At 39.6% G+C, this 12,990-nt stretch overlaps 1 protein-coding gene across 3 annotated transcripts in view; it reads left to right on the top strand.

The window, feature by feature from the left end:
- Nucleotides 1-12,990, top strand: part of LOC128697670 (tubulin polyglutamylase TTLL5-like) — a 130,256-nt gene that overhangs the window by 68,012 nt on the left and 49,254 nt on the right. For 2 of the 3 annotated variants that reach the window (XM_070099771.1, XM_070099770.1), the window contains exons 12-13: nucleotides 9,053-9,884; nucleotides 10,574-10,703. In XM_070099771.1, coding sequence (XP_069955872.1) covers nucleotides 9,053-9,884; nucleotides 10,574-10,703 — 962 coding nt within the window. The remainder of the gene's footprint in view (nucleotides 1-9,052; nucleotides 9,885-10,573; nucleotides 10,704-12,990) is intronic. The other variant, XM_070099772.1, reaches the window with a different exon arrangement.

The following is a 12,990-nucleotide window of genomic DNA, read 5'->3' as shown; positions in this document are numbered from 1 at the left end:
AGTCTGACGAAAACCGAATTGTACAAAAACTGAAGCAATATTTCCCATAAGAAATAATGTAAATCCAATTAATCCGTTCCAGACACCCAAAAATATTAAAAAAAATACATTTTATAGAGAATATCTAGTTTTACATACAGAAATCAATGAGAAATAAATATAAATGACTAATGAAATGGATAAACGAACATTTAACATCACTTTTATTGAAGACTCTTGTTGGTGTATGGAAGATGGCGAGGAGGGGAGAGGGAGGAGAGGTTATTGTTTGGGAGGGGAATCCCCTTCCATAAGGACTTCAGGTATCAAGGCTGTATCTGGGGTTACTTCTCTTCTTTGTCTTTTACTGGCACTAGGACCAGCTTGAGTCACTGTACCCCTGTCGCACAAAAAAAAATCTATCCAGAGAGGTCTGTTTCTGGCATCTCTTTAAGATATGCCTAAAATAGGACAAAGCATTGTCATTGAACATGTTGCAGACACTGCTTGGAACAGCCTTGTTAGGGTGATATTTCTCCACAAAACTTTGCAACTCACTCCACTTTGCACACATGTCCTTAATCACTGAAGAAGGCACATTCTCCCCTCTCTCTTTAAGATAAGATTTTGTTCGGATTTTTAACCCCGGAGGGTTAGCCACCCAGGATAACCCAAGAGAGTCAGTGCGTCATCAAGGACTGTCTAAATTATTTCCATTGGTGTCCTCAATCTTGTTCCCCAGGATGTGACCCACACCAGTCAACTAACACCCAGGTACCTATTTGCTGCTAGGTGAACAGGACAGCAGGTTCAGTCATTCATTCATTAGAGGTTTGCCGGTACTTCCGGCCCGGGTCTTCTCCATATGGTGACCCGGCTGTGGCTCCCGGTTGGGGGTGTCGTTCATCTTCTTTCTTCTATCTTCTTTCTTGGGCCCTCCAGCTGGAGGGTAACCTCTTCTTCTCTCTTGCGGCGACTCCCCGGACGGGAGTGTCATCTCGCTTCTCATCTTCATCAGCACTTGGTTTTCATCAGCAGGCGTCCACTTGGGCTTCATTGGCAGGCATCGCCAGGTTGAGGGTCTTCCGGAGGAGGACAACAGGTGTAAGGAAACGTGTTGAAGTGTTTCCACCCGCTGGGAATCGAACCCGGGCCCTCTGTGTGCGAAGCGGGAGCTTTAGCCACCAGGCAGTTCCCTCAGCTGCGATCTGTTGCTGTTCCAGTTGAAGGTGTTGCAGCTCTTCAGTGGTTAGCTCTTCCCAGTGGTTGTCCACCAACTCTTTCACATCCTGGCCACTCGCACAGAGGCGTCGTAAGGGGGGGGGGCCGCCCCAGGTGACACCATTTAGGGGTGACACCATAGAGCCTCTGAAGAAGGTGACACTAATGCACAAAACAGTGCCTCACCAACATAAGAGAAGAATCCTTTGTTGATTTTGATGATTTGATAGATTGATTTTGATGATGTGATAGATGATTTTGCATAATTGAAGGCAAGGAAATGTAAGATCAAATTTACTGTGATGTTACCTGTACTCAAGGTCAAATTGGAACTAGTGTTTCTCTGATATTGCAATGTTTTTCTTTATTTTTCAAGTTTTTTTGTTTTGTTTTTGCATTGTTGAAGATGAATAAATGTAGGATCTGTTGGCTGTACTCAAAGTGGTATTTGCGTTTGTTCCCTCAATATTACTACGATTATTTATTTTATCATTAATAAAGTTAAGAAGTATTCTCCTGTTCAGTTTATGGCCCTTAAATGTTCTCATTGTTAAATATTTGTCACTGGTCATGTAGTAGTGACATAACTGGAGTTTACTCCCCCCATCCCCCCACCCTTGAATTTCATGGGGGTGACGCCAAAGATGCTGCCCGGGTGACACCAGAGATTCCGCCCCGGGTGACACCAACTCTAGCGACGCCTCTGTACTCAAATCCAACCTCATGGACTTCCCCAGACACAATAGATTACACAACAGGCTTAGGTTCATCAGGGTCAGCCTCAAAGCCTTCAAAATCCTTCACTTGAACACATTCTGGCCACAGTTTTCTGCCAAGCCTTATCTATAAAGCTTATGCAATTGAGGGTATTGAAGTGATTTCTCCAAAACTCTCTTAGTCAGTTCAGTGTCTGAGGTCACTTCAAAGTACCTTTGAAACATTGGTGTGGTGCAGAGTATTTTGAAGTTTGAAATGACCTGCTGGTCCATGGGCTGGATGAGAGGATTGGTATTAGGGGGCAAGAACTTCACTGTGATGAAACTAAACTCCTCCAGCAATTGGTCTTCCAAGTCTGGGGGATGAACAGGAGCATTGTCCATTACCAGAAAGTACTTGAGTGATGATTTATTTTCTAAGAGGTATTTATTTACACTCGGGCCAAACACTTCATTGACCCACTCAATGAAAATTTGCCTTGTGACCCATGCCTTATTGTTAGCCTTCCACATCACACACAATTTACTCTTGATGACATTGTTTTTCTTGAACACTCTGGGATTTTCAGAATGATAGACCAGTAAAGGCTTCACTTTGAAATCCCCACTAGTGTTACCACTGAACAAAACAGTAAGCCTATCCTTCATAGGCTTGTGTCCTGGCAGTGCCTTTTCCTCCTGTGTGATGTAGGTCCTCTTTGGCATTTTCTTCCAGAAGAGGCCTGTTTCATCACAATTGAACACTTGTTGGGGTTTTAATTTTTCAGCCTCTATGTACTCTTTGAATTCATCAACGAATTCTTTGGCCGCACGTTTGTCTGAACTTTCAGCCTTGCCATGCCTCAACACACTGTGTATGCCAGATTGCTTCTCGAATTTGTTGAACCAGCCTTTGCTGGTCTTAAATTCACTAACAGCAGCACTTTTTCCAGGCATTTTCTTTACGAGATCCGCATGCAACTGCCTTGCCTTTTTGCGAATTATCGACTCTAAACACTATCTCCCGCTAACTGTTTTTCGTTGGTCCGCACCAACAACTTCTCAACATCTTCGATTGTTTGCAATATCTGTTTTGTTAGCACATTTACCCCTTTAGCACCATCAGCTTCCTTGATTTCTTTTTTCTTTGCCAGGATGGAACTGAGCATTGATGCTGATTTCCCGTACATCCTGGTGAGATCGGCCACCCGTACGCCAATTTCATACTTAGCTACAACTTCTTTTTTGAATTCTATCATGTTTCTTGCCGCCTTTATCCAAGGGGCTGTCACTTGGAACTTTCTTTGGCCCATGATGGCTTATTTAGCAGTCACACTCAATAAACAAGCATAAAAAACAATAGATTATTACGAAATGTTTCAGCTGAATGCTCGGGGTGATGCTCACTCAATGATAAACAAAGGCAGACCTAGTCACTCGGCGCTTGAGTGGCTGAGTGATGTGGGGGGGGGGGGGCACACAGACGTGTTTGGTACAGACCATTGTCAACTCTACGAAAACCGAGGTGATTTACAAAAACTGGGACAAAATTTTGACGGAAAAAGTCATCGAAAACCGAATCCTACGAAAACCGGGGCGTACGAAAACCGAGGTTCCACTGTATTGAAATAATGGGAATTGAAATGTTATAGGTTTTCTAATTTATTGAAGTCAAAATTTTTCACAGAAACTATGAAGTTTCACATAAGAGTTGAAAGATTATTATTTTGTATGAGGAAATTAATTTTAATGGAAAATAGTTGAGTGCATAAATTTTACAATTATGTAAATAGTTTGTCAGTCTGGTGATAAAAGTACTGAAAGGAGGAAAGATTAGTTGTAAGGTGAGGTAAAATATTATTTTGGATGCTATGGAAATATTGGTTTTGAATGTTTAATAGCATCCTATAAAAGAAGAATATTAATGGTATTTCATGATTTCTATTCTAAAACACAATAGTGTAGCTATTTCAAGGGATGTGTTCTATTGTCTTTTGCTTCTTATCTTTCTATAGTTAATGTAAAAAGCTGAATTACCGGAGTTGGTCACATTTTCAACCTTCGGCTGTAAATATATCAAGATTAATATGTTTGGTGTCTGCTCATCTAGATGGTAGTCAGCCTTAAAAACAGACATTCCCTAACAACTATAGGTTTTACTTATGTTAACCCTTTAACTGTCCAAATGTAGATCTACATTCTCACTCAGCGCTCCGAATACATTGGAACCTCTGCTTGCGAGTTTAATCTGTTCCATGACCTTGCTTGCAACTGGATTTGCTTGTTTGCAGAGTCAATTTTTCTAATTTAAATTAATTGAAATGCAATTAATCCGTTCCAGTGGAATTCTGTACGTACTTCAGTAATTTTGCTAATATCAACTTTATGGCTTGTTTATCTATCTCACTTGATCAAATATGACATAATAAACAATATAAATAACATAGAAACCTGATAAACACTCTAAAATGAATAAAATATGTCATTATGTGACAAGGAGGCTTTAGGAAAGGTAGGGGGTGTGTGGACCAGGTGTTTACAGTGAAACATATAAGTGAACAGTATTTAGATAAGGCTAAAGAGGTCTTTGTGGCATTTATGGATTTGGAAAAGGCACATGACAGGGTGGATAGGGGGGCAATGTGGCAGATGTTGCAGGTGTATGGTGTAGGAGGTAGGTTACTGAAAGCAGTGAAGAGTTTTTATGAGGATAGTGAGGCTCAAGTTAGAGTATGTAGGAAAGAGGGAAATTATTTCCCAGTAAAAGTAGGCCTTAGACAAGGATGTGTGATGTCACCGTGGTTGTTTAATATATTTATAGATGGGGTTGTAAGAGAAGTAAATGCGAGGGTCTTGGCAAGAGGCGTGGAGTTAAAAGATAAAGAATCACACAAAGTGGGAGTTGTCACAGTTGCTCTTTGCCGATGACACTGTGCTCTTGGGAGATTCTGAAGAGAAGTTGCAGAGGTTGGTGGATGAATTTGGTAGGGTATGCAAAAGAAGAAAATTAAAAGTGAATACAGGAAAGAGTAAGGTTATGAGGATAACAAAAAGATTAGGTGATGAAAGATTGGATATCAGATTGGAGGGAGAGAATATGGAGGAGGTGAATGTATTCAGATATTTGGGAGTGGACGTGTCAGCGGATGGGTCTATGAAAGATGAGGTGAATCGTAGGATTGATGAGGGGAAAAGGGTGAGTGGTGCACTTAGGAGTCTATGGAGACAAAGAACTTTGTCCTTGGAGGCAAAGAGGGGAATGTATGAGAGTATAGTTTTACCAACGCTCTTATATGGGTGTGAAGCATGGGTGATGAATGTTGCAGCGAGGAGAAGGCTGGAGGCAGTGGAGGTGTCATGTCTGAGGGCAATGTGTGGTGTGAATATAATGCAGAGAATTCGTAGTTTGGAAGTTAGGAGGAGGTGCGGGATTACGAAAACTGTGGTCCAGAGGGCTGAGGAAGGGTTGTTGAGGTGGTTCGGACATGTAGAGAGAATGGAGCGAAACAGAATAACTTCAAGAGTGTATCAGTCTGTAGTGGAAGGAAGGCAGGGTAGGGGTCGCCCTAGGAAAGGTTGGAGGGAGGGGGTAAAGGAGGTTTTGTGTACGAGAGGCTTGGACTTCCAGCAGGCATGCGTGAGCGTGTTTGATAGGAGTGAATGGAGACAAATGGTTTTTAATACTTGACGTGCTGTTGGAGTGTGAGCAAAGTAACATTTATGAAGGAGTTCAGGGAAACCGGCAGGCTGGACTTGAGTCCTGGAGATGGGAAGTACAGTGCCTGCACTCTGAAGGAGAGGTGTTAATGTTGCAGTTTAAGAACTGTAGTGTAAAGCATACATTTGGAGTATGCGGCACCAGTTTGGAACCCACACCTAGCCAAGCACATAAAGAAACTAGAGAAAGTGCGAAGGTTTGCAACAAGACTAGTCCAGGAGCTAAGGGGTATGCCCTATGAGGAGAAGTTAAGGGAAATCAACCTGACAACACTGGAGGACAGGAGAGATAAGGGGGACATGATAATGAAATTAAATACCGAGAGGAATTGACAAGGTGTACAGAGACAGAATGTTCCAGAGATGGGACATAGCAACAAGGGGACACAGTTGGAAGTTTAAGACACAGATGAATCACAGGGATGTTAGGAAGTATTTCTTCAGTCAGAGTAGTCAGGAAGTGGAATAGTTTGGGAAGCAATGTAGTGGAGGCAGGATCCATACATAGCTTTAAGCAGAGGTATGATAAAGCTCATGGTTCAGGGAAGTGACCCAGTAGCGACCAGTGAAGAGGTGGGGCCAGGAGCTATGACTCGACCCCTGCAACCACAACTAGGTGAGTACAGAGACAGAGACACAGAGACAGACACACACAGAGATAGACAGAGATAGATACAGACATAGACACAGAGATACACAGACAGATATACAGATACAAATAGATATACAGATACAAACAGATATACAGATACAAACAGACGGAGATAGAGACAGCCAAAGTCAGCCAGTCAGCCTGATAAACATGCATTACACATTTCAGAATTGTTTCTCTATACTTAGGTCATAGTTTATAAGACATTCTGGCAGGATGACACTACCAGTGGTACCAAAATTGAAAGGATGTTGCACAAACGCTGCACATGGGTTATTATTGAGGTTTTTGATATTTCCTCGACCCCTTGTGGCCATATCCACCTCAAAGCCACTAAACTCGGGTCAGCATCACTTTCCTCCTAAAATGGAAGTGCTAATACTACATGACATCAGTGAATCCCTGGTGTTTGCCGTGCTGTTTGCTATAGCTGGCGCTCAATTGAACTGGTGCTCCCACAAGGTACTATGTGGTCCCAGGTTTTTTTAATACTGTGCATACCAAGAGTTAAGACCCATTCTGTGCTGACCAGGCATCTCAGGCCAATCGTGCCAGATTTGGAGGCAGGAAGAATAAAACATAGATCTATGTTTGGAGCACTAGCAGTAAGAATGTAGATCTACATTTGGACAGTTAAGGGGTTAAAAGCAGTTACAACAGTGCCACAAGACAAATATTTTTCATGTATAACAAGAAATGCTTGCAGTTTTTTTTTTTTTATTAGGCATGTTACCCATTGCTGAGGATAATTTGGTTTGAATTGTCTGGTTCCAGTTGGACCATCATCAAATTGTAAGTGACTTTAGATTCACATACATAGTATAATTAAAAGTAAGATGAGCATATTTTTGTGTTTAAAAAGATATTTTGTCCAGATTTCTGAATTTTGGAAAATAAAGGTAATACTTTTCTTATATTCAAGGGGTGAATTTGTAATTGTTAGTAGTTCAGTAGCTATTTCTTTTGCAGATTTATTATCCTTAGGAGTCCCTGATACAGGATACAATGACTGCCATCATGTCAACGTTGAAAATTTTACAGAATTCACAGGAAACCAAGATGACCTTACCTTGTACCTTTACCTTTGATATAACTTTATAAAATTAGTATATGTACATCATTTTTAGCCATAACTCCATTTTTTATATGACTTTTTAGGTGGCTCAAATGATTAAATCTGTTTTTCCATCCAAGGAATTTATTTTTGGTTATTGTAAATTTGTTAGAAGATTTTTTCCTTAAAATGCTTGAATTTACTTTGGGTATTTATTCAAGTTGCACTTATGTTGCAGTATAAACTTGCAGATTATTTTTTTTTTTTTTTTTTTACAAAGCAACAGTTTTTTTTTTTTTTTAATGCATTGGCCATTTCCCACCAAGGCAGGGTGACCCAAAAAGAAAGAAAAACCCTAAAAAGAAATAAAAAACTTTCATCAACATTCAACACTTTCACCATCACTAATACATACTCACTGTCTTTGCAGAGGCGCTCAGATATGACAGTTTAGATATACCTCCAAACAGCCAATATCCCAAACCCCTCCTTTAAAGTGCAGGCATTGTACTTCCCACCTCCAGAATTCAAGTCTGGCTAACCAGTTTCCCTGAGTCCCTTCACAAAATATTATGCTGCTCACACTCGAACAATTTGTCAGGTCCCAAAAACCATTTGTCTCCATTCACTCCTATTTAACATGCTCATGCACGCTTGCTGGAAGTCCAAGCCCCTCGCCCACAAAACCTCCTTTATCCCCTCCCTTCAACCTTTTCCAGGACGGCCCCTACCCCGCCTTCCTTCCCCTACACATTTATACACTCTGCAAGTTATTCTATTTTGTTTCATGCTCTCTAAATGACCAAACCACCTCAACAACCCCTCAGCCCCCTGACTAATACTTTTAGTACTCCACACCACCTAATTTCCACACTACGAATTCTCTGCGTAATATTCACACCACACTTTGCCCTTAGACATGACATCTCCACTGCCTCCAGCTTCCTCCTTGCTGCAGCATTTACAACCCATGGTTCACACCCATAGCTACCATAAAATTCTAAATATAAATATGATATACCGTAGCTACAAAACTGGTCAAAATATAAACAGAAACTTACAGCACACATCAAACATGCAATCTTGATATTGATGTGGCTCACCTGGGTGTGTAATTTCCAACTTTGGTCCCTTGCACTTGTTGCATTTCTAATAAGGCATATATCCTTGTTTATCATAATCATGTTTTCTCCTGTTCTTTACTCCTCCAGTGACATAAGGCCCAGTTCTCACTTTGTAGCTCATTTCTATCTAATTCATTTACCAGTCGTGATTCACTCCTTTGCATTCTCAAGTTTTGCTGTTTTACTAAATGATGATTTCACACTGGCACTGCATAATTAAGAATGGTTGCATAAATGAGGTACAAAGTGTTTTGACTAAGTCTTTGTCTAGGTTCCTGAATGTCGCTGACATTATCCTACCTTTTTGAGCCTCCAGCAGTAGGCTTGGTGTGATGTCCATCCTTGGTTTTTCTGTTACACTTACAGCTGCTGCCTTATCATACAATATTGTACTATTATCCTGTTTTCTCCCATTCCCATCACTTTGCACTATAACAGTTGAACATGAATAGTGTGAGTCAATGAGAATTTGTAACACAGGTTATACTTTGCAGTGATTGAATATTATAAAAAAGAAATTTACATGCCTTACAATAGCCCATTATCTAGTACTTACTTTTGTGGACTTCTTTTAATTAATTAGTGGTCTTTACCTTTTTTTCTTTAACAGAATCCTAGTAAAACATTGCCATCCGAAGCTCGAGCTGTTGTGATTTCTAAGCAGCTCGGAGATTTCATTCAAGCTTATACCAAGGAAACTCACATTTACTTGGATCAAGGAGTCTCGTCGTCATGTTCCTCTCTCTCCTCTCAGTGCCCTACTACTGTAGCCACATCATCTGAGCCATCCACTCCACATGTTACTTCCCCACCATATACCTCCACATTATCCCTCAACTCACCACCTGCTGGGCCTTCAATGTCTACATCTATGAGTGCCTCAACTTCATCCATTAACAATGCACCAGCATCTGTCTGTGGCTCGACATCTTCCATCAATAATTCAGGTTGTGTCCCCAAATCTGAATCCTGTTCTCTTTCCAGTAGTCCTCCGCTTGTAAAAAAATCAAAATCCTCTGCATCAATTACCAGTTCTCCACAAGTTGTTGAATCTGATTCCTTGACTTCAGCCAACAACTCAAATTTAGTGTCACTCTGTAGTTCCTCTGTGTCAATTAACAGCACACCACCAATGTATCTGTCTTGCTCAACCACTTCAGTCTGTAGTCCACCCTCAGTGTCTTTGTCTGGCTCCTTTACATCCATTAATAGTCCTCCTTCAATTGCCTTTTCAGCTTCCTCCAATTCCATTTGCAGCCCTCAATCTGTGTCAATTACTGGTTCCTCCACATCAATAAATTTTCTACCCCCTTCTAAAACACCTTCATCTGTTTCAATTTCATCCCTCAACTCAGCAACTGATATTGGAGGTGAAATAGCCACATTGCCTCCAAGAGTACGAAGACTGAAATCTGATGGAGACACAGCTATTCCCTTGATAGGTAAGCACCTTGAAGTATCTTATACCTATGCTCTTTTTCTCCCATTAAAAGTGGAATATTTTGTCCATTTTATCTCATCAGTAGGGGTGTCTGGAAGCTGGCATAGTGTGATCCAAGGAACTAGAGCTATTCTACCTCTCAAATCAAACCTGATTACTCCTCCTCCCCTCACATTCCCTAGGAACTGTATGACCTTTATAGCTTAAACACCTCCCCATGAGTGTAATATTAATTATGCTAGTTGGCATAATTTTCCTAATTGACCTAATATGGGTCAGTTGGTTTATTACAGTGTTCATCTATTCTTGTGTAATAATAAAGGAGTTTGTAGGGTATACTGTAATGTATGTCTTAATCCATTGTATTTTGCCTGAGAATCGAGATACATTGTAAAAATTATTATGTCTTGTATATTTACTTGAGTATATAATAGACTATAGTAGGATAAAAATATCAAGGTCACTGAAAGGTGAAACAATTTTGAGTAAAAAATAAAATGGTTAACAGAGATCTGTTTGTACATTTTGGCCTCAGACATGCTGAAGAAGGTATCTGACAAAAGCCAAAGTATACAGATTTCTTTTTTACCTGTTTTGTTTTTTGGTCCAAGTGGTTTCTCACCTTTCAATTTACATGTACTATGAAATATAATCTATGGTTTCAAACCTTAAAAATAAAAAATCTTTCAGAGGGAGATGGCAGCAAAATGTCTACAAGCTTAGATTCAAGTGATCTACAGAGGCAGACAAGTGATCAGCAACAGGCCAAGGATGAACACATTACCATGGATCTGTACCGAGCCTTCATGTCTAGTGCTGGGTATTGCAATACTGTAGTTATGTTAAAAAATTATTATCAAGAGCATATACACTAGAACCATATGTATGTAGATAAAGGGAATTATAATCATGTTTAGTATTTTAACCCCTTGAGGGTCTGTCCCATAGTTCTGCAGCCATAGAACTATGTCATGAGCTCAGCTCATTCAGATTAGCTATGAGCAGTAAATTTGGGTCTAGATATCAGAGCATGCATCTATGTGGCAAGTGTGCACCATATAAAACAAACCCTGCAGCACACATGCATAATGAGAAACAACTGCAGTCGTGTTATTGGATTAAAACAGCAAAATTGCGGTGTATTTTCGTATGGTTTTTACAGTTGTATTCTCTGTTTCTTGGTCTCATTTGATAGAATGGAAGATATATTACAGAAATAGAGATGATTTTGATTGGTTTTAGTACTCAAAATAACTTCAAATTGAGCTCAAAGTAGCAAAAATGTTAAATTTTTGCCGATGTTCAAGAGTAAACAAATCACATCATGCGTCCAGTACACGTCAGCTGGGGGGTCTGATGTGCATTCATGAATGCTGTGATATTATTTACACAATTATTGCAATATTGCATAACAGTAAATCTTCTAATTTTTGGTGTGAATAAAAATTCTTTGTGAAAAAAAATAAAAATGGAATTCATGTGTAAAGCCTGCAAAGTCTGCAAATATAACTAATAAACAAAGGAAATGTTATTTTAGTGCCAGGAATGACTGCATTGTTTATTCTGGTTTTGTGGGCGAGGGGCTTGGACTTCCAGCAGGCGTGCATGAGCGTGTTCGATAGGAGTGAATGGAGACGAATGGTATTTGGGACCTGACGATCTGTTGGAGTGTGAGCAGGGTAATATTTAGTGAAGGGATTCAGGGAAACCAGTTATTTTTGTATAGCCGGACTTGAGTCCTGGAAATGGGAAGTACAATGCCTGCACTCTAAAGGAGGGGTTTGGATATTAGCAGTTTGGAGGGATATGTTGTGTATCTTTATACGTATATACTTTTAAACTGTTGTGTTCTGAGCACCTCTGCAAAAACAGTGATTATGTGTGAGTGAGGTGAAAGTGTTGAATGATGATGAAAGTATTTTCTTTTTGGGGAATGTCTCTCTTTTTGGGTCACCCTGCCTCAGTGGGAGACGGCCGACTTGTTAAAAAAAAAAAAATTGAAATTCGAATATTTTGAACTTTGTGTGACATTGGCCAAATTACCAATTTCCGATCACTTTATTGGGTAATTGAAATAGTTGATTGGGCAATTTCTTGTCTTTTTTTTTTTTTTTTTTTTTTTTTTTTTTTTTTTTTTTTTTAACAAGTTGGCCGTCTCCCACCGAGGCAGGGTGACCCAAAAAGAAAGAAAATCCTCAAAAAGAAAATACTTTCATCATCATTCAACACTTTCAACTCACTCACACATTATCACTGCTTTTGCAGAGGTGCTCAGAATACAACAGTTTACAAGCATATACGTATAAAGATACACAACATATCCCTCCAAACTGCTAATATCCCGAACCCCTCCTTTAACCCTTTGACTGTCGACGTTGTATATATACGTCTTACGAGGTACCGTGTTTGACGTATATATACTCATAAATTCTAGCGCCTTCAAATCAAGCAGGAAAAAGCTGGTAGGCTCACATGTGAGAGAATGGGTCTGTGTGGTCAGTGTGCACCATATAAAAAAAATCCTGGAGCATGCAGTGCATGATGAGAAAAAAAAACACCGACCGTTTTTTTTTTTAATTAAAATGCCGACTTTGTGGTCTACATATTTTCGTATAGTATTTATGGTTGTATTCTCGTTTTCTTGGTCTCATTTGATAGAATGGAAAACATATTATAGAAATAGAGGTGATTTTGATTGATTTTACTATAAAAAGAACCTGGAAATGGAGCTCAAAGTAGGGGAAAGGTTTGATTTTTGCCGATGTTCAAAAGTAAACAAATGATGTTATTATCCAATAAGTGTTGAACTAGCCATTCTAATATGCAGTCGTGAATGGGTTGATGTTATTTATACAATTATTACAGTATTGCAGTAGTCTGCATAACAGTAAATCTTCTATTTTTTGTTTGAATAAAAATTAAAAATAGAGAGCAAGAGTAATATTAGAGGGGCTTGGAGACGTGACTGATGAACAAAGAAAATGTTATTTTAGAGCCAGGAATGTCTACATTGTTCATTCTGGACCGTATTTTGAAATTGTCGTATTTTTTAATTTTCGTGAAATTGGCCAAATTGCAAATTTCTGACCACATTATTGGGTAGCTGA

This window comes from Cherax quadricarinatus, chromosome 68 (assembly GCF_038502225.1).
Source record: "Cherax quadricarinatus isolate ZL_2023a chromosome 68, ASM3850222v1, whole genome shotgun sequence".
NCBI lineage: Eukaryota > Metazoa > Arthropoda > Malacostraca > Decapoda > Parastacidae > Cherax > Cherax quadricarinatus.
The sequence above is the reverse complement of the archived record's forward strand: the minus strand, read 5'-3'. Positions and strand labels throughout refer to the sequence as shown.